General features: G+C 39.9%; 1 protein-coding gene and 1 non-coding gene across 2 annotated transcripts; one reads left to right on the top strand and one right to left on the bottom strand.

The window, feature by feature from the left end:
- Positions 1-2,806: 2,806 nt before the first annotated feature.
- LOC148843893 (small nucleolar RNA R71) lies at positions 2,807-2,913 on the bottom strand. Its single transcript, XR_016103946.1, has one exon. It is a non-coding gene; the product is annotated as a small nucleolar RNA R71 (small nucleolar RNA).
- A 3,804-nt stretch (positions 2,914-6,717) lies between these two features.
- LOC148843892 (uncharacterized) lies at positions 6,718-7,506 on the top strand. Its single transcript, XM_088959466.1, has one exon. The coding sequence runs from the start codon at positions 6,718-6,720 to the stop codon at positions 7,504-7,506; it is 789 nt and encodes a 262-aa protein (XP_088815592.1).
- The last annotated feature ends 15,141 nt before the right edge of the window (positions 7,507-22,647 follow it).

The following is a 22,647-nucleotide window of genomic DNA, read 5'->3' as shown; positions in this document are numbered from 1 at the left end:
TGGTCCGGTTTGGTTACAAGAATGAAATGGTCCATCACTATGGACTCTTAATGGCCCCAACATTTACTCTAAATGGTTCCTAGGTCCAACCACCTTATGAAAACCCAAAGACTATGGGCAGATGCAAGATTAGCCCATCAGGTATTACCCTCAATGGTCTTACACTTAACCTCTCAACCCATAATGATCGAACATTGACCAACAAGAGAGGACTTCTCCCTCAGCTGCAAGGTACAATGTTGCACTCTCTATTCATATGGATCCTGGGAATTAAAATCTTTGCAAACATTTTGAAACCATAAATATATATATATATATATATATATATGTATATCTCTATATAAATATATTTTTCAAAAACAAATTTCAACAGTTGAAATCAACTACCGGCAGTTCAGTTTTGCATCAGAGAGAGTGCACTCCCTGATCATTCACTTTGTCTGACAAAGGGGCTGATCCTGTCACTATGATTACCCACTTAGGTGAATTCTCAGACTATCCCAACATACCCAGGTTTTGACCCCCTCTAAGGATCTCACTGATTGGCATATCAAAGACAGCCTAATCTGACACCTAGTGCAGTATCATAATCGAGTCTAGGGGTCAAGTGTAACATTCTAGTTTTGCCCATTGATGTGTGTGCAAATTACACATAAATTCTGATGTTTATACATGGTTTTGATGCTAATTTGTGTAAATTCTTACCTCAATTTAGCTTGATTTTAGGAAATTATCAAGGGAGACTAGCTTAGGGTCAAGATAACTTAAAACCATGGAAAAGAGGCCAAGTGGAGGCAATTTTGCCCAGTTGGGAGAAAGACCCTGCCGAGAAGCCTAAGGAGGGCTATTCGGTCCATGAAGCCTGGGCAACACTCCAGGGGTAACCTAAGGAGAGAGCCTATCCGAAGCTCATCAAGGGAGCCCATTTAGCCCAGCAAGAGGGAGGCCCATGTACAGCTTAAGAGCAGCCCAAGGAGCCTAAAAGTGACAAACTTTCTAGAAGAGAGAAAGGGGCTGAAGCGAAAGCAATAAAAGGAGAAGAGAAAGAGGGATAAAGGGTTCAAACTCCTTTGGTTCGAAATCCTTTTGGGAGAATTGAGAGAGGCGCACAAGAGAGAAGAAAGGGGGAGATTCAAGAAGCTTCAAGAGAAGAAGAGGTGCTGAGTCCGAATTGGGAGAAGAAGCCATTGGAGGAGATCAATCTAGGTTATCTTCTTCCTTGAATTCTGCACAAGTAGTAAATGATCTCAGCTAGATTTTCATGATATTTTCTCACTTGATTCTTCTTTCTTGCTGTAATTGAATCATGTTTCATGTAATTTCAGATCTGTAATTAGTTCTCTAGGGTTATTCGAATGGATTAGATTCAATTTTGATGTTTCTTGATTAGGATATTAATTGTTAGAATAGATAGCCAAATTGAATTTGTATGTTGGACTGTCCGAATTGCTTGATGAAGAATTTAGATAATCTGATTTATTTTTAGCCAAATTGTTCCTAATTCTTGGAGTTTCTAGATTTCTTGAGAAAGTGTTTAGAAATTCGGATCTGCTAATCAAGAACCAAATTGAATACAAGGTTAGAGATAAATTGTACAATTCGATTGGTCTTCATTCAATTCTGCAATGATGCCCTAGAACTCTTGATCTTAATGCATGCATGGGGATTAGATTCTTGATAGAGATATAAGAATCATCACTCATGCATAGATTGAGCATGTGCTCGAAAGAGGCTGTCCATAACATTGGGGTTTCACCAAACCAAGGCTGAATCCCAATCCAATTGAATGACCTAGAGAATTAATTGCTGAACCAAATCTGTTCACATATAGCTTGTCTTCTCAACTGCATGAAAGGTGTTTGATCCAATTTGCTAGAGATAGTTTGTTAGTTAGGAATTCAGTTTTGGTTAGGTTAACATTTCGGTTAATCAAATAATAGATGGCTGATATATTACTAGTAGTTGCTGTGTAAGTCCTCATGGGAACGATACTCTATTCATCACCTTATTACTTGAGCGGCTAGTGCATTTGCTAGTGTAGCAATTACGAATCAAGTTTTTGGCCATTGTTGGGGACTTATTATAGCAATATTAGGAACCATTAGCCACTGTTAATCTGATTTTTAATTCTGTATACGATGGTTCAGATTTGTGTACATTAACCTCCATTTCTGATATAAGTCATTTTCTTTCTTCTTGGTAATTGTAGTTGTCTTTGGTTGCTGATCTTGTTTTGGTAGTTTGCAGTTTTCTTGCTTGATAAATTACTTTTCTGATTGGTGTACATTAGTTTCTTTATTACTTTGACTTGTACAGTTTATGACAAGTAGATCTGAAACGGAGGGAATCCCTTACGATCCCGAGATTGAAAGAACCCTATGCGTCTGCCTTAGAGCTGCTAGACAAGTGAGAGCTGAAACTGAAGAGATGGCCAAACAAAGAATCATGATGGACTATGCCAAACCAACCCTTACTGGGTCTGCTTTAAGCATTGTAAGACCAGCCATATCTGCTAATAATTTTGAGATGAAACCAGCCATAATTCAGATGATACAAAACACAATTCAGTTTTGTGGCATGGCTCATGAAGACCCGAATTCTCACAAAGCCAACTTCATGGAAATTTGTGATACTTTCAAGCACAATGGGGTGAGTGATGATGCAGTTAGGCTCAGGTTGTTCCCATTTTCATTGAAAGACAAAGCTAAGACTTGGGCTGAATTCTTTGCCGACTGGATCTATAGCAGCATGGGATAAAATGGCTAGCTGATTCCTCTCTAAGTATTTTCCTCCATCCAAGACAGCAAAGATGAGGAATGACATCACCACTTTCTTTCAGCAAGATGGAGAGTCATTGTATGTGTCTTGGGAGCATTACAAGGAGCTTTTAAGAAAGGTCCCTCATCATGGACTTCCCATATGGCTGCAAGTGCAAGCCTTCTACAATGGGCTGACCGAAACCAACAAGACCATTATGGATGCGGCGGCCGGGGGTTCCATCAACAACAAGACCCCTGAAGTTTCCCATGCACTCTTAGAGGAAATGGCTTCAAACAACTACCAATGGAACTCCGAGAGAGCACAAGTTAGGCGGCAGCAAGGTCTTCACAATGTGGACACATATACAACTCTATCTGTGCAAATAGGTGCACTCAGCAAAAAGAGATGCAGATGGCAGCCATGCATGTTCAGTCCGTGACTTGTGAATGGTGTGGGGGAGGTCACATCAGCACTGAATGTCAAGTTGGCAATCAATTTATGCAGTCCCCAGAATAGGTAAACTTTGTTGGCAACTTTCCAAGGCAGCAAGGAAATCAGTACCCTAGTGCCTTTAACTCTGTATGGAGGAACAAGCCGAATCAATCATGGCCAAATCAAAACATGGTGAAGCCCTTTCCCCAAAACTTCAATCAGCCAGAAAAGAAAACTAACCTAGAGGAGTTGATGACCAAGTTCATAGCTAATACTGAAACAAGATTGCAGAACCAAGAGGCATCAATAAAGAACTTGGAGAATCAAGTTGGGCAGTTGGAACAAATGATTTCAGCAAGAATACCAGGCACTCTACCTAGCAATACAGAAGTAAATCCAAGAGAACAAGTGCAAACTATCACTTTGAGAGTAGTAGTAAGGAGCTGCTAGAAGTAGAGAAGAAAGCAAGGGCTGAAAACAAGGTAGATGCAACCCTTGAAACCGAAAAGGAGGAAGAGCAATCTGAACCAAAGAAGGAGAGAAACCAACAGCCGCAAGTACCATTTCTGAATAGGCTGCAGCAACACAAATTGGAAAGGGAATTCAGTAAGTTTTTTGAAGTGTTTAAGAGATTACACATTAACATCCCTTTTGCTGATGCTTTAGCCTAGATGCCACACTATGCAAAATTCTTGAAAGAGATATTGGCAAATAAAAGGAAATTGGGAGATGTAGCTACTGTTGCACTCAATGAAGAATGCTCAACAATCCTCCTCAACAAGCTGCCCCAGAAACTGAAAGATCTAGTGAGTTTCACTATCCGTTGTACTATAGGCAGTTTGAAAATTGATAAGGCATTATGTGGTCTAGGAGCTAGCATAAACTTGATGCCATATTCGGTTTTTAAGAAACTAGGATTAGGTGAACCCCGACCTACTAGAGTTGCATTGCAATTAGCTGATAGATCCATAAAGTATCCTAGGGGAATCATAGAAGATGTGCTTGTTAAAGTAGATAAATTCATTTTTCTAGTTGATTTCATTGTATTAGACATGCAAGAGGATGTTGATGTTCCTCTTGTCCTAGGGAGACATTTCCTAGCTACGGAGAAGGCAATGATTGATGTCCAACAAGGGCAACTCAGCCTTAGGATCCAGGATGAGGAAATAATTTTTAAAATGACTGATGCTATGAAACATGCACCCTCTAGTGATGATTCTTGTTACATGGTTGATGTTATTGATTATGCGGTTGATGATTGCTTTTAGGTTAGCAGGTTGGTCGACCCCCTTGACCTTTGCATACAAGAAGGAGGAGTTACAAGGAAAGAAAATGAGGAGATTCAAAGCATGGCAGCATACCTGAATGCCAATCCATAGTTTCAAGGGAAGGGATTTATCAAGTTGGAGAGTTTGGACAGACTGCTAATCAGCAACATTCGAGAGGAGTTTCTGGATGAACATCTCTACTCCATTAAGGTAGATTCATCACTTGGTATGCTGATTTTGCAAATTATCTTGCTGGACATGTTATCTCTCTGAACATTTTATATCAACAGAAGAAGAAATTCTTCTCTAATGCGAAACACTATTTGTGGGAGGATCCCTTTTTGTACAAGCTATGTGCAAATTATATCATAAGGAAGAGTGTTGATAAGAATAAAATTTGTCATATGTTTATCCCTCAATATTCAATATTTTACACTTAATTGGTACCTAATTGGACTCATTACTCTTGTATTTCGATTCAGGGCAAGCAAAAAGGCGATTGGAAGAAAACAAAGCTAATCGGATGTTTTTGTACAGTTTCGGCACCGATCAGTGATATGGGCCTAACTCTCAATTCCGGACTCCGATTTGGATATTTCAAGAAGCACTGGAAAGATAAGGAAAAGGCCCACAACTTTTATGTTTTGGGTTTTGGCAGAATCGGTTCGCATCGAAGATGAATTCGGGCCCAAAGTCAGAGCAATTTCGTAGCAAGGCCCATTTCACAAGCTGAAGCCCATTTCGCAGAGAGTCTTGAAGCAAGCCCGAATTGTTAAAGAAGCCCAGTTCGAATTCAAGATCCAAGAGTCCCATTAGAATAGAAGTTGAATGTAATCTCAATAAAAGAGTTTTACCAGATTTAAATTCTCAAATTATAATCCTATAAAGATAAGAGATAAGAGTTAGATAGGATAAGTTCAAATTAGACTAGGACTTTCCAATTTGAGGATAATCTCCTTAAGGGAGTTGGAGAGCAGCCCTCTCCCCAAATCTATATAAAGGAGGGGCGGACCAGCACCCAAGGCATCAATTCCTCCAAGAGAGCTGCATTCTTCAGAGAGGGAAATCAGCAACCAAGGAAGAAGAAGCAAGTGTTCGCCCCCCTTTCTCATCTAGAAGTTGCGTTTTCATCATGAAGTGTCTGTAAGTTTTTATTTCTGGTTGAAGGGTTAGGGAAGCTTTGATTTTGTAATATTGTGAGATCTAATTGATTTTTATTTTAGTTCATTGTTTATGGGTATTCATATGTTTTCTACTAATTAACTGTGAGGATTATTTTTGTTGATTAAGCAAGAAGGGCCCCTTGCTCATTCAATGGAAATAATCTATGGCTGATTGAACCTCCAGTTTCATATATGATTGGTAGGTTCGATCATGGTGGCAACTAACATAAATTGATTGCAAAAAAAGTTTTCGATCTATATTAGGAAAATATATGATCTGGTTTAAATGATCCGAGCTTGTGAGATCGCTGACCAGAATTGGGTCTCTCCCCTCTTAATGCTATTAATAGGTTAAATCCTAAGAGCTTGTTTAGGACTGCCTATTAATAAGGGAAGCAATCAAAGAGCTTGTTTTTGTTGTCTAATAATAAGAGTAGAGGCTGGCTGTTAGAGCTTGTTAATAGCTATAACCTATTTATTCATAAACATATGAATCTATCTTTGCATCAAGGATCAATGCTACGAATCAAAGCTGAACTTGTCCCTTCAACCGGAAGCCATCTCCCATCGATTTAATCTTTGCTTTCTGTTATTTTCTGCTATTTTCTTATTTTCTTTAACTTTACAACCCCCCTTAATCCATCTACTTGGAAATAAATCCACCCAATCCCTGTGGAGAATGACCTTGCTCATCACTATCTGCAAATTATTAACCCAGAGCAAGAATATTTATCTTTGGTTGGGTTCAGCACCCACCATGTGTCCCTGAGGAGGAGATGGAATCAGTGCTCCGGTACTGCCATGATAAAGAAGCGGGAGGCCACTTCGGAGCCAACTGTGCTATAGCCAAGGTTTTGCAATCAGGTTTTCTATTGACCTACCTTGTTCAAGGATGCTCATAGGTATGTGTCCGCATGTGACCAATGTCAGAGAGAAGGTAACATTTATTGACAGAATGAAATGCCCTTCACTAATATCTTGATTTGTGAAATTTTTGATGTATGGGGTATAAACTTCATGGGACCCTTCCCGAATTCTTTTGGTAATAAGTACATCTTGTAGCTGTTGATTATGTGTCTAAATGGGTGGAAGCCATGACTTTACCCACAAATGACTCTAGGAGGGTAGTACATTTCCTGAAAAAGCTATTCACCCAATTTGGCACACCTCGAGCTATAATTAGTGATAGGGGAACTCATTTTTGCAACACCCAATTTGAGCGGCTGATGCAAAAATATGGTGTTACACACACATTAGCTACCCCATATCACCCTCAAACCAGTGGCCAAGTCGAATTAGCTAATAGAGAGCTCAAAAGAATCTTGGAGAAGACAGTAGACTCTGCTAGGAAAGACTTGGCAATCAGGTTAGATGATGCATTGTGGGCATATAGAACTGCATATAAAACACCCATCGGCATGTCTCCATACAAGTTAATTTTTGGAAAAGCATGCCATTTACCTGTTGAATTGAAACATAAGGCATATTGGGCACTAAAGTTCTTAAATTTTGATTCACAGGCAATGGGAGCAGAGAGGCGACTACATCTGAATGAGTTGGATGAATTCAGACTTGCTGCCTATGAGAATGCCAAGGTTTACAAGGAGAGAACTAAAAAATGGCATTATAGGAACTTGTTGAGATGTGATTTTCATGTGGGCCAGCAAGTGTTGTTGTATAATTCCCATCTTCGATTGTTCCCAGGAAAGTTGAAATCGAGATGGTCTAGACCTTTCACCATCACACAAGTTTTACCCTATGGGGCCGTAGAGGTCACTCACCCAGCACAAGGCACATTCAAGGTCAATGGTCAGTGCCTTAAACCATATATAGTGGGTGGAACATTGCCTACTCCATCCACTGTATACTTAGACGACCGGTGACCTCACTAGATTGGCGAGCTTCAGATGATTGGTCATAACCTTCTTATTTGTTTTCTTCTTTTCTCATTCATATTAGTTGAGTTTGTTTTTTTCTTAGGTTGTTAATTCGGTAGATTATTGAGCTATTTTAGTATTCATCATTCTCTCTCTCTAATTGTGTGTGGTTCCTAGCAGCTAGAGGTTACCTATTAAAAGAGCTATTGCAGAATTTAGAATGATCTTCTGGGAAGTCCTCTAAACCCTCTCACTACTTGATAATGCTCTTCATGCACTTACCCTCATTGCTGAATTCATCTTCACTCTCTAACACTTGAAAAATTGAGGGCAATGTTCATCTTAAGTGTGGGGGAGTTAGGCTGTAGCTATGCACCTCAATCACCCCAACAGAAACATGCATTGATAGGCTGAATAAACTAAAATTCCCTCAAGATTATTATTGTTTATAAGGTGAATTCCAAGAGGGAATACAATAAGTTGAGGAAATCATGATAAATGTTAGAATTTATTCTTGTGAATGATCCCAATTTATCACATTGCATGAGGTTAAGGAAGTCAAATAGGACTTTCATCATGACCAGCCCTAACTTTCTTCATGTGTATAGTGCACTTGATTGACATCTTAATGATCATTCGAGCCATGTTCACATTTGAATTGTTAATGTATGAGGTTCAACAATTGAAAAAGAAAAAAAAAAGAGAAGAAGGGACAAAGTCCAAATGACTCTGTTGTCATGAACTGAATGGTAAAACTAGCAGTTTATGATATGAGTTCAGCCCCAACTCCGCTATTCCAAGCTGAATAGTAAAATTAGTAACTTGGAATATGAGTATTGTTATCTGTCTCTAGCCTGTGACCAGTGTGAGATGGAGCATAAAATGCACTCACACCAAAAAAAAAAGGGGAAAGAAAAGAATTCGGTGATGGTTGAGGTTCAAAGGAAAAAAATTTGGTTGAACATTCAGGTGCATTGATAGATTTGAGACCAAGCTCAAAGTAATGGTTAATATTGGTGGTCAAAGAGCTGCTATACATATTGAATGGAAGTGAAGGTTGGAGCATGAAGAATCTCATATTCTCCCCTTACTTTGCTCTTATGTATGTGGTAAGAATGGCTAATCATGGGGATAAATCAGAATACTTATGCAGGTTTCCCAACCACTCAATGTAATCTCATCCTAAATTCATTCTGTAAATGGTAATAATAAGGGGGGATGATCAGCTTATGGGTGATGTCTTTGTTTGAGGACAAGCAAAAGCTTGAGTGTGGGGGTGTTTGATGTGTGTGCAAATTACATATAAATTCTGATGTTTATGCATGGATTTGATGCTGATTTGTGTAAATTCTTACATCAATTTAGTTTGATTTCAAGAAATTATTAAGGGAGACCAGCTTAGGGGAAATATAACATAAAACCATGGAAAAGAGGCCAAGTGGAGGCAATTCAGCCCAGTTGGGAAAAAGGCCCAGCCGAGAAGCCTAAGGAGGGCAATTCAGCCCATGAAGCCTAGGCAGCACTCCATGAGGGAACCCAAGGAGAGAGCCTAGTCGAAGCTCATCAAGGGAGCCCATTCGGCCCAGCAAGAGGGAGGCCCATATATAGCTCAAGAGCAGCACAAAGTGCAGCCCAAGGAGCCTAAAGGCGGCAAACTTTCTAGAAGAGAGAAAGGGGCTGAAGCGAAAGCTATAAAAGGAGAAGAGAAAGAGGGATAAAGGGTTCAAACTCCTTTGGTTCGAAATCCTTTTGGGAGAATTGAGAGAAAGGTACGCAAGAGAGAAGAAAGGGGGAGATTCAAGAAGCTTCAAGAGAAGAAGAGGTGCTGAATTTAAATTGGGAGAAGAAGCCATTGGAGGAGATCAATCTAGGTTATCTTCTTCCTTGAATTTTGTGCAAGTAGTAAATGATCTCAACTAGGGTTTCATGATATTTTCTCACTTGATTCTTCTTTCTTGCTGTAATTGAATCATGTTTCATGTAATTTTAGATCTGTAATTAGTTCTCTAGGGTTATTCGAATGGATTAGATTCAATTTTGATGTTTCTTGATTAGGATTTTAATTGTTAGAATAGCTAGCCGAATTAAATTTGTATGTTGGACTGTCCAAATTGCTTGATGAAGAATTTAGACAATTTGATTTCTGTTTGGCCAAACTATTCTTAATTCTTGGAGTTTCTAGACTGCTTGAGAAAGAGTTTAGAAATTTGGATCTACTAATCAAGAACATAATTGAATACAAGGTTAGAGATAAATTGTACAATTCGGTTGGTCTTCATTCAATTATGCAATGATGCCCTAGAACTCTTGATTTTAGTGCATGCATGAGGATTAGATTCATGATAGAGATATAAGAATCATCACTCATGCATAGATTGAGCATGTGCTCGAGAGAGGTTGTCCAAAACATTGGGGTTTCACCAAACCAAGGCTGAATCCCAATCCAATCGAGTGACCTAGAGAATTAATTGCTGAGCCAAATCTGTTCACATATAGCTTGTCTTCTCAACTGTATGAAAGGTGTTTGATCCAATTTGCTAGAGATAGTTTGTTAGTTAGGAATTCAGTTTTGATTAGGTTAACATTTCGGTTAATCAGATAATAGATGGCTGATATATTACTAGTAGTTGTTGTATAAGTCCTCGTGGGAACGATACTCTATTCATCACTTTATTACTTGAGCGGCTACTACACTTGCTAGTGTAGCAATTATGCATCACCCATCTATTTTCAAGGTCTAGGGCAATACTGGAATTTTGGTCCGATTTAGGGTTTCATGAAAATCCACACTGCATGTACCTCAGGTCTCAGCATGGCAGTTGAGACAAGCCACTAGTGTGTCCGGAAGTGCGTCATTAAACACTCTGGAACACCAATTTAAACATTTATAATTTTTACTATTTCTTAATCAACTACTAACATAGTAAATGGGTGAGAACGGGTTGTATCCATAGGGAAGCGAGGGAAAAATTAATATTTTCTTAGATTCATACAAGATAACAGAAAGGGAAGTTGCAGAAATATAAAATTAATTAGTTAAAAATAAAAATGAAATTCATTAAAACCAAATTCGAATAGTACTGAGAATAACACGTGTTGAAAAATAAATAACAGAAATAAATAAATAAAAGGAACAAAATAAAAATGTTTGAGAATTCAATCAGAGGTAGTAGTCTCTAAATCTCTCCTTCGACCCTCCAACTTCTCGAGCTAGGCCTTCCATCTTACTTGGCCAAATTTTAGATTTGTAGATAAGAAATAAAACACAAAATTAAATCTAATAAAAATAAATTTATAGGAAGGAAAAATTAATTTGGAAATTAAAGAACAAAAAGTAATTCTAAAACTAAAGAAAAAAAATGGTCAGGATTCAAATCTAAAGGTGGCAGTAGTGGTGTTGGAGACCTGTAAGTGGGAACCCCTCCTCTTGCCTAGGCGTCCTCTTCCTCTATCCTTGAACTTCTCAATATCAGCTTTCCGTCTACTTGGGTGAATTGACCAACCCCTTCTCTAGGGCCCCTAGGGTCATTTTTATAGAGAAGGGTGGATATAACTAAAATTAGAGAGAAAGAGGGGGCGGTAGATGGGTTTTAGCAAAAATATGGGTGCCTTGGGTTTAGAATGAAGGCTCCTAATATTATGTAAGGCTAAGATTTAATGGCTAAATGTTGAATGGTGAAGATTAGAAGTTAGGTGGCTCCTAGGGTTAGAATGCTAAAAAAAGAGTAACCTAGAATGGATGGTGGAGATTAGGAGGGATAGAAGGTGAGGGTTTAGATGTTTGGGGCAGCTAGGGTTTGTTTAGAGTGAAAAGAATGGGTTAAAAGGCACCCTAGGGTTTGCTAAAATGTGGGGAGCATGCTAATATAGTAGGAGGGACGCCAAATTGGGTTTAGTAGCTTGGAAGCGCCCTCTTGCTTTTAGTTTTTCACAAAAACACCCCCTCTCTCAGCTGTACTTCACACTAGCTTCCCAAATATGCATTTCATCCATGAAAACTTCCAAGTTTTGCATAGATTTTGCATAGGAACCCTCAGAGGTCATAACATTGAAATTAACTTGGAGAATGACACAATTTGACTACTCTAAGGTTGAAAATACCTCTGAATTGATGCCCTTAAGGCATCAAAATGCAGAGTTATCACACCCCCCAACATAACCATTGCTAGTCCCTTAGCAATGCAGCTTTAAAATTACATTGAGCACAGAGATCCTTCCCATATCAAGATCATCCCTAATAGAATTAGTTAAGCATCATGATTCTAGAATTCTCAAACTCTGTATAGATCGGTATTGGGCTTTAGGGGTAAAATTGTCTTATTTTGAATATTACAAAAAAATGGCTGAAAATTCTTATTTACCCTTCCATTTGCAGACATTCTTGATAAAATGAGACTGATTTAAAATCAGACAGGTATTGTTCTTATCAATTTTGACAATGGATTTCTACCCCTAAACTTGATATGCATACTTATTTTTTGTTACTTTTCATCGTTTTACGCAAATCTTGACACTTGACTTAGGTGAAGAGACCTGGTTACTAAGTCTAGGTTGTCCATTGAACTTTTGTTTTTTTTTTTTTTTTTGTAGAACTGTTCAGGGTAGTCCACTGTCTCTTAACAATTTGAAGAATTTTTTTGTCTAATTTCTTAATCTTTCTTTTCTTATTTTGACAAGGGGGTAAGTTTGGAGTATTTTCTAATTTCTAAATGGTTTTGACAATATTCAAATAGGACCAATTTTGACTCATATCACTTGCTACCAATTTCTACAGAATTCAATACTCTTTTATTAGTTTTCTTAACTTTTTCTATTTGGGAATCTCTTTTAATGGAAAATTTTAAAGATTTTAGTGAAATTTTAATTCTACATATTTTAAGGCTTAACTTCACAATTTTTGTTTTCAACTTTTTCTCTCTTTCCTCACCCCCAACTTAAATGCCATTGTACCCAATGGCATGACTAGAATGATGTAAATGGGACTTGGGCCAAGGGAACAATCAATAGGGTTTTCCTGAGGGGTTCAAGGTATGCCACTTGGTCTTGAATCAAGAACAGAAAAAGCTCTAATCCTAAAAGCAAAAACATTAAAAACAATATTGGGTTGCCTCCTGACCAGCGCTAAGTTTAATGTCTTCAGCCAGATACATTTACTCACATCCCTCTAGATCACTTAAACCTATCTTCTCAACCTTTCCGCTCTTAGAGATTCCTTCTACATATGATTTAAGTCTTTGACCATTGACTTTGAATGTGCTTCCATTCTTTGGATCAACGATTTTAACTACACCATACAAAAACACTTTCTCTACAATAAATGGCCCATCCCACCTAAACCTTAATTTACCAGGGAACAAACGCAACCTGGAATTAAAGAGCCAAACCTTTTAATTAGGTTCAAAATTTTTCTTGAAATATTTTTATCATGGAAAGCTTTTGTTTTGGCTTTATAAATGCGTGAAGTTTCATAGGCCTCATTACGTAATTCCTCTAGTTCACTTAATTGCAGGGCCCCGATGGGACCCAACTTGATCTAAATCTAGATTGAACTTCTTAATGGCCCAATAAGACCAATGTTCTAATTTGACGGGAAGGTGACATGCTTTGCCAAAAACCAGCCTATAAGGAGACATTCCAATGAGAGTTTTGTATGCATTCCGATAATCCCAAAGTGCATCATCCAGTCTATCAAACTAATCTTTTAGGTCGGGCCTAATGGTCTTTTGCAGAATACTTTTAATTTCCCTATTGAACACTTTCACTTGACCATTTGTTTGGGGATGGTAGGGGTGGCTATCTTGTGGGTGATTCCGTACTTGTGGAGCAAAGCACGAAATTGCGTGTTACTGTTAGACAGTCTTGAATGCCCTTAGCTACAATCGGATTTGATGTACTTTTGTTATTTAGTTGAAATAAATTAAAGTGCATGTTTGATTCATGTTGTTTGGTGTAATTCTGTGTAAGACCCTAAAACTGGACACTTATAGAAACTTGTGTTAGTTTTAAATGTTCATAGCCATTGGATAAGTCTGGGGAGATTTATCCTGCCAAGGCTGATACTGATATGCCACCAAGTGCTGGGATGGCTTGTTTCGGCCATCAGGGTAAGACCCAAGGCACATGCAGTATGGATTGCTTGAACCCTTGAACCGGACCAGATTTCCAGTATTGCCCTAGACCTTGGAGATAGATGGGCAAAACTGGAAAGTTACACCTGACCCCTAGACTCGATTATGACACATCACTAGGTGTCGGATCGAGCTGTCTTTGATGTGTCAATTAGTGAGATCCTTAGTGGGGGTCAAAATCTAGACATGTTGGGGCAGTCTAAGAATTCATCTGAGTGAGTGGTCATAGTGACAGGATCAGCCCCTTTGTCAGACAATGGTAATGATCGGGAATGCACTCTCTCTAATGGAAACCAAACTGCCGGCAGTTGATTTCAATCGTTGGAATTTTGTTTTGCAAAATTTATATATATATATATATGTATATGTACGGTTTCAAAAGACTTGCAAAAGATTTTAATTCTCGGGATCCATGTGAGTAGAGAGTGCAGCACTATTCCTTGCAGCCGAGGGAGAGGTCTTCTCTTGTCAGGCAGTGCTTGATCATTAAGGGCTGAGAGGTTAAGTGTAAGACCATTTAGGATAATACCTGATGGGCTAATCTTGCACCTGCCCACAGTCCCTGGGTTTTTATAAGATGGCTTGGCCCAGGGACCACTTAATGTAAGTGTTGGGCCCATAGGGTCCATGTGATGAGATCAAGGGGGTCACTGAGTCTTTCAGCTAATTCGGCTGGGCCTTATAATAAAGGCTGGGCCGAACCCATGTGGCTGGTGTGTAGATCAATGCTTGGGTCCCACGCCATACATAGAAGCCCAACTGGGCAGCAGATTGGAAACTGGTTAAACACTGAACACTTAATGGGCCAAAAGCCCATTTCGAACTGGGCTGATATGATCACTAGTTCATGGGGCGAATCTGAGATTAATGTTAGTAAAAGGATTGGGTCTTTAACCTTATCCTCTCTAAGAGACCAAATTCAAATTAGATTTGAATCTGGTAACCTCCTAATAAGATCAGGAGTTAATTAACTTAATCTGCAGATAGGATTAAGATTAACCCCTATTCGAATACTGATTTGGATTGGGATAACACCCAAAATATTTGGAGGTTTCTTAATCAAGAAGAAAGAGGAGAAAACCCTAACAGAAATATCAGATTTCAAACTAGGAGGTTTGAGTAAGCAAGAATCACATCCTGCAATTTGAGATCAGATCTCACACAAACTCCAGAGAGAATAGACAATTTTGTCCTCTTCATCCCTGGACTTCTCCTCCTTCAGCCGCCGCCATTCCCTGTTGGAAGATTGGATCTTTGCAGCAACAGGAAGTCAAGAAACCAGTTCTTGACAACAGTCTTGCAAAAAGACACAAGGATTCGGTGTTCAAGGTTTCCAGAGGGTTCTTGTGAAGAATCCAGTGTGTAGGACGCATCCTGCTGGTTCCGTTCCATCCACAGGATTAAGATTAACCCCTATCCGAATACTGATTTGGATTGGGATAACACCCAAAATATTGGGAGGTTTCTTAATCAAGAAGAAAGAGGAGAAAACCCTAACAGAAATATCAGATTTCAAACTAGGGGGTTTGAGTAAACAAGAATCACATCCTGCAATTTGAGATCAGATCTCACACAGACTCCAGAGAGAATAGACAATTTTGTCCTCTTCATCCCTGGACTTCTCCTCCTTTAGCCGCCGCCACTCCCTGTTGGAAGATTGGATCTTTGCAGCAACAGGAAGTCAAAAAATCAGTTCTTGACAACAGTCTTGCAAGAAAGACACAAGGATTCGGTGTTCAAGGTTTCCAGAGGGTTCTTGTGAAGAATCCAATGTGTAGGACGCATCCTGCTGGTTCCGTTCCATCCACAGCCGTGTCATCTTCAGCTGGAGCGGATCTTGGTTTATTCTTTGGGCGTGAACACCAACTTTGGGAGATATTATTTCTCCGGGTCAGGTATAATCATTCATGTTTTCTTTTGGTTCAGATCTGGTTTGTTTATGGTTCAAGTAGGATCCTTGAATAATGTATTCTAAATTTAGGGAATATGATTCCCAGTTGGAAGAAGATAGAATTTTTTTTTTGAAATTCGCCCCCCATTTTGCACCCTTCATGGCATCCATTAGATTGATCCTACCATTCTTTCAGTGGTATCAGAGCCACAAGTTCGAATCTTGAACCAAATGAAAATCAGATTTGACCCTGCGCAGATGGACAAAAGATGTTCTGCTAAGATCTGTGCAGATTGCTTTCTTTTTTTTTTTTTCAAGAAATGGTTTCTTGTTAAGGGCGTTTGAACTGAAATTAATTTTGTTTGATCCAAAAATTTATTTAGAATTGTTCTTTATTTATTTTTATTTAATGGACTGTTTGAACTTGGAGATCGCAGTGCAGATTTGGCGCAGATTGTCTGCGCACCCTTTTTTTCCTTTTATTATTATTCGGTCTGTAAATAATTTTTTTATTTTTCTAGACTGAATGTATAGGATTTGATCAAGAATGTAATTAATTAATAGAAATAGGATTTCTATTTTTTTATTTATTTTCTTGATTAAAGAAGAAGGAAGAAGATGGCGGCGCTAGAGATTTGCAGATGGAGAAATCGCCTACTGCGATTTACAGTTTATGAAACTATAACTTTTGTGTTTTTAACCTCTGTTTTGCAGGTGGTACGAACAGTCCATATTTTGATTTGTGATTGTCTAAAATCAAAATTATTAATTTCAGATCTCTCACGAATTAATTCTTGAATTGAAAATCAGTTTTGGACCATTTCGGACTAGATTGGACCAAAACTGTTTGGACCGAATATGAGATTCGAAAGGGGTTGTTTTTCAGTCCATTTTTGTCACACTAGTTATTCCAAATATGATGTTCAATTACAGGGATTAATTCGGCCCACCTATAAAGCCCAGTTTTAAAGGGTTAAAACTGCAAAAGCCCATTATTGTGAGAAAAGCTGTATGAGCCGAACTACTAACTGCTATTTAGCCCATACACCTAGTAGACATTAATTGTTAATGCTTTAGGTTTTTAAATGGGCTATTCGATGGGCTTTACAACAGTTAATTGATTGGATCAGTTCTTCCTTTACATGTGATGTTTGGATGTTTGATGTGCTGCGACCATGGGCCATAAGTACTTGGCCCATGTTGACTCGTTAGTGGCTCTTGCGCACACCATGGCTGAATGCACATCATTGCCATGGTGTCCCTTAAGGTCATTGGATGACCCCCTCTCTACTTGGTGGGCCTCACAACCCTAAAAAGGGATGCGTACGGAACCCCTAGCCGATTGAGACCCACCAGAAATCTGACTTTATGAAAGTCAGTGGGAGCCACTTTGGTTTGACATAAATTAGAACTAGGGCATAATTTTGTTCCCTCCAGCAAATATGAGTGCGTGTGATAGGGAGATCCATATGATGGACTCTCTAAAGGCCTTCCGTCATTATCACAATGATGGGTCCATCAGTAATGAGGAAACGCACCATAAAATTGGGCTATCCATTTGCTGTTGGATCTATTAGAGTGTTTCATAAGATGATAGGGGCATCATAGACCGATGTGGGAAAGGCTTCACTAGAAAATGGGAACTCTCTCACGGTACCTTGGCGTAACCTAAATATGATGGGTGTGCACTCACTGGACATAAAGGTTTACCTGAAAACAACTCTGAACCTTGTCTGACAGAGGCCAAAGGGAAACTCATCTGATGAGTGGATATGTTCCGTCACAGAAAGGTGGTGGGGTTATGCAGCTGAAACAGTTGGCTTCACGCACCCTATGTGATTTCCCACATTTCCAGAGACATTCCGTCATCTCCGTCACTGAGAAAGGAGGGAAAATCTCATAGATGAATAAATGGGAATGGAACATAGATTAAAAGCCATATCTATGTAGGTAATATGAATCAAACTAAGGTTGTGGACTAACGTTTTGCTGTTTTATCAAAAAATGGCAAACAGTCAATTTGCAAAGCTTCTAGACGATAACAAGCTTAAGAGCCCAAACTATGCCGACTGGTACAGAAATCTTATGCTGGTCCTAACTTCTGAAAAGTTCGATAAGGTGGTTATAAATCCTGCCCTGGAACGTCCGGGTGATAGGGCTTCTGAGGCCTGCAAGAGGGACTACCAAGATTGGGAGGACAAGAACTCCCTAGCCCGCTACTTTTTCATTGCCTCATTAGACAACTCAATATAGAGGCAGTTCGATCAGATCGAACTAGCCAAGGACATATTGGACAGTCTAAGAACAATGTAGAAGAGCAGAATCTTTCTACTCGATAGAAGGTCCTGAAATTGTTCATGACCGCACAGATGTCCAAGGGGCAGAAAGTTCATGACCATTGTCTTCGGATGATGGGATACATTAACGAACTCGAAGCTCTTGGATCTGGGCTAGATCTTAGCATGCAAGTGGATGCCATCCTGAATTCTTTGCCCTCTTCCTTCAATGCGTTCACTAGGAACCACAATATGAATAAGCTGAATGTCAGCGTCCAGGAACTCAGCAATATGTTCCAGAGGGCCAAGGATCTTTTAAAGAAGGATGAGCCTGTGGTTATGCTTGCTGAAGCTAACAAATCGAGCAAGAAAAAGAGAAAGGCAAAGAAGCCCCAGAAGAAAGCTGCCAAACCGAAGAAGTAGAAGAAGAACAAGGCATCTGATGTCTGTCACTTCTGCCAACAGACCAGCCACTGGAAGAGGAACTGTCCTGCCTACCTGGAATCTAAGAAAGGTAACATCGAAACTTGTGTCATAGAAACTAATATGTTAGTTACTTCTGTGTCCTGGTGTGTTGACTCCGGGGATTCAACTCATGCGTGTAACTCACTGTAGGGGTTCAAAGTTAGCAGAAGATTGAGTGATGGCGAACTGACACTATTTTTGGGAACAACTGCAAGTGTTGCAGTTGCGGCAATAGGAACCGTAGAATTAGTTTTTAGAGAAGGAGTCCTTGTACTTAAAGATTGTCTTTATGTACACAACTTGAGAAGAAATTTAATTTTTGTTTCTAAACTGTGTGCTGATGGATATACTGTTTATTTTAGTAATATGATTACTATTAAATAGAATAACAAATTCATCGCATGCGGGGAACTGGAGAATGGTCTCTATGTTCTACATCCTTCTCTAGAAACTAACCTAACTGAAACTACGTCGGTCGAAATTCCCAAGAAAAGGAATCGTGATACAGTTAATCCCACGTGCCTCTGGCATTACCGATTTGGCCATATCGGTGTTGACTGAATCACAAGACTGGTAAAGGATGGTCCTTTGGATTTTCTAACCATAGAAAATCTTCCCACTTGTAAGCCTTGCCTTCAAGGTAAGATGACTAAGTGGCCATTTAACGGTAAGCCTGAAAAATCTGGAGGCACACTTGACCTAATACATACTGATGTATGTGGTCCCCTGAGTGTTAGGACACGGAATCAACACGTGTACTTCATCACCTTTACAGATGATTTTTCATGATATGGTTACGTGTACCTAATGAGACACAAGTCTGAATCCTTTGAAAAGTTCAAAGAGTTCAGACAGGAAGTCGAGAAATAGTTAGGGAGAGAAGTTAAGGCCCTTCGATCTGATCAAGGTGGTGAGTATCTCTCTGACGAATTCAGGGACTACTTAAAGGACAATGGGATAGTGCCACAACTAGCTCCTCCTGCTACACCACAACTCAACGGTGTTTCAGAGAGGAGGAATAGGACCTTGTTGGACATGGTCCGATCACTTATCGTACGCTCAGAATTACCCACATCCTTTTGGGGATATGCATTAGAGATTGCTATCTGCATGCTGAATCGGGTTCCAACCAAATCGGTTCCGAAAACTCCATATGAACTATGGACCGGAAGGAAGCCAAGTGTAAGACACTTGAAGATTTGGGGTTGTCCAGCACACATTAAAAGAACAAGTGTTGACAAGTTGGAATCCTAAACCAGCCGTTACCTATTTATAGGCTACCCAAAGGATTCAGTGGGTTATCTATTCTATGACCCAGTGAGCAGAAAGTGTTTTGCAGTCAAAATGCCCAATTCTTAGAATCTGAATACATCATGGACACTCACCATCAGGAAATAGTTCTTGATGAGGAGAACTCAGGAGTAGTGGGAGATGTCCCACAAGTTCCAGGTAGTGACCAACCTAGAAGGTCCACCCAGGTATCCAGACCACCAGCCCGAACTGGTTATGACCAGGATACCTACCTGGTGGAAGCCTTAACTAGTGAAGAAGATCCCGTGACTTACACGGAAGCTATGCTAGACATAGATTCCCAGAAGTGAGTGGAGGCCATGAGAGCTGAGATGGACTCGTTGGAGATCAATGGAGTTTGGACTCTAGTAGATCCGCCCTCTGGGGTAAAAGCAATTGGTTGCAAATGGATCTACAAGAGGAAGAAGGGCCCCGATGGCAGGATTGAGACCTACAAAGCTCGCTTGGTGGTGAAAGGGTATACTCAAAAGGAAGGCATCGATTATGCGGAAACCTTTTCGCCCTTGGCCATGCTTAAATCCATTAGGATCCTACTAGCTTTAGCAGCATACCATAACTACGAGATTTGGCAGATGGATGTCAAAACCACGTTCCTGAATGGAGATCTTAGTGAAAATATCTACATGTAGTAGCCACAAGGCTTCATTGCTGCTGGTCAGGAACACATGGTATGTAAACTCAATAGATCCATATATGGAATTAAGTAGGCTTCTAGGAGTTGGAACATCCGTTTTGATTTTGCCATCAAAACGTTTGACTTTGAGTAGAATCCGGATGAGCCCTGTGTTTACAAGAAGTCCAGTGGGGATAAGATTACCTTTTTGGTATTGTACGTGGACGATATCCTACTCATTGGGAATGATGTAGGAATGTTGACTTCGGTCAAGGTATGGCTGTCATAGCAGTTCTCCATGAAAGATCTTGGAGAAGCTTCATATATACTGGGTCTTCGACTCTATAGAGATAGATCGAAGCAGATAATTGGATTATCCTAGGCTGCTTACATTGACAAAATTGTCAAAAGGTACAGCATGGAAAACTCCAAGAGAGGAAATGTTCCTTTTAGACATGGAGTAACTCTTTCCAAGAAGATGTCTCCCAAGACATCTGAGGAGATTGAGGGCATGAGAGAACATACTTAAATACCTTCGAAGGGCAGGAGCATTGGACTGTGGTAAGTAGATTGCAGTGAGTGTGGTAAGCAGATTGCAGGCTAACCCAGGGCAGGAGCATTGGACTGCTTTATGAAGAACATACTTAAATACCTTCGAAGGACAAAAGAGTTTTGTCTGGTATTTGATGGTAGTTCTCTACAAGTTTTGGGGTATACCGATGCCGATTTTCAGTCGGATCCAGATGATAGAAAGTCTACATTTGGGTATGTTTTCACGATAGGATCATGTGTTGTTTACTAGAAAAGCAACAAACAGGGGTCCACTGTAGACTCCACAACTGAGGCCGAGTACATTGCCGCAAGTGAAGCTGCCAAGGAAGCCATGTGGATGAAGAAATTCATACACAAATTGGGAGTGATTCCGTCCAGCACATCACCCATCCCGTGTGGATGAAGAAATTCAAAGCACATCGAGAGGAAGTACCATGTACTGCGGGAGATCATTGGTAGAGGGGACGTCATAATTCAGAAGGTAGCATCAGCGGATAATGTGGCAGACCCATTGACTAAGCCACTGACATAGAAGGTGTTTGAGAAACACGTGGAAAGTATGGGACTCTGGCTTGTACCAGATTGGACCTAAGTGCAAGTGGGAGCTGTTAGACAGTCTTGTATGCCCTTAGCTTCAATCGGATTTGATGTACTTTTGTTATTTAGTGGAAATAAATTAAAGTGCATGTTTGATTCATGTTGTTTGGTGTAATTCTGTGTAAGATTCTAAAACTAGACACCTATAGAAACTTGTGTTAGTTTTAAATGTTCACAGCCATTGGATTAGTCTGGGGAGATTTATCCTGCCAAGGCTGATACTGATGTGCCACCAAGTGTTGGGATGGCTTGTTTCGGCCATCAGGGTAAGACACAAGGCACATGCAGTATGGGATTGCTTGAACCCTTGAACCGGACCAGATTTCCAGTATTGCCCTAGACCTTGGAGACATATGGGCAAAACTGGAAAGTTACACCTGACCCCTTGACTCGATTACGACACATCACTAGGTGTTGGATCGGGCTGTCTTTGATGTGTCAATCAGTGAGATCCTTAGTGGGGGTCAAAACCTGGACATGTTGGGGTAGTCTGAGAATTCATCTGAGTGAGTGGTCATAGTGACAGGATCAGCCCCTTTGTCGGACAATGGTAATGATCGGGAATGCACTCTCTCTGATGGAAACCAAACTGTCGGCAGTTGATTTCAATCGTTGGAATTTTGTTTTGCAAAATTTATATATATATATATATATATGTATGTACGGTTTCAAAAGATTTGCAAAAGGTTTTAATTCCCGGGATCCATGTGTGTAGAGAGTACAACACTGTTCCTTGCAGCCGAGAGAGAGATCTTCTCTTGTCGGGCAATGCTTGATCATTAAGGGCTGAGAGGTTAAGTGTAAGACCATTTAGGATAATACCTGATGGGCTAATCTTGCACCTGCCCACAGTCCCTGGGTTTTTATAAGATGGCTTGGCCCAGGGACCACTTAGTGTAAGTGTTGGGCCCATAGGGTCCATGTGATGGGCTCAAGGGGGTCACTGAGCCTTTCAGTGAATTCGGCTGGGCCTTGTAACAAAGGCTGGGCCGAACCCATGTGGCTGGTGTGTAGATCAATGCTTAGGTCCCATGCCATACGAAGAAGCCCAACTGGGCAGTAGATTGGAAACTGGTTAAACACTGAACAGTTAATGGGCCAAAAGCCCATTTTGAACTAGGCTGATATGATCACTAGTTTATGGGGCGAATCTGAGATTAATGTTAGTAAAAGGATTGGGTCTTTAACCTTATCCTCTCTAAGAGACAAAATTCAAATTAGATTTGAATCTGGTAACCTCCTGATAAGATCAGGAGCTAACTAACTTAATCTGCAGATAGGATTAAGATTAACCCCTATCCAAATACTGATTTG

The sequence above is a fragment of the Nelumbo lutea genome, chromosome 8, assembly GCF_056320005.1.
Source record: "Nelumbo lutea isolate HS-2025 chromosome 8, American lotus-T2T, whole genome shotgun sequence".
Lineage (NCBI taxonomy): Eukaryota > Viridiplantae > Streptophyta > Magnoliopsida > Proteales > Nelumbonaceae > Nelumbo > Nelumbo lutea.
This window is presented reverse-complemented; position numbering and strand designations above follow the sequence as displayed.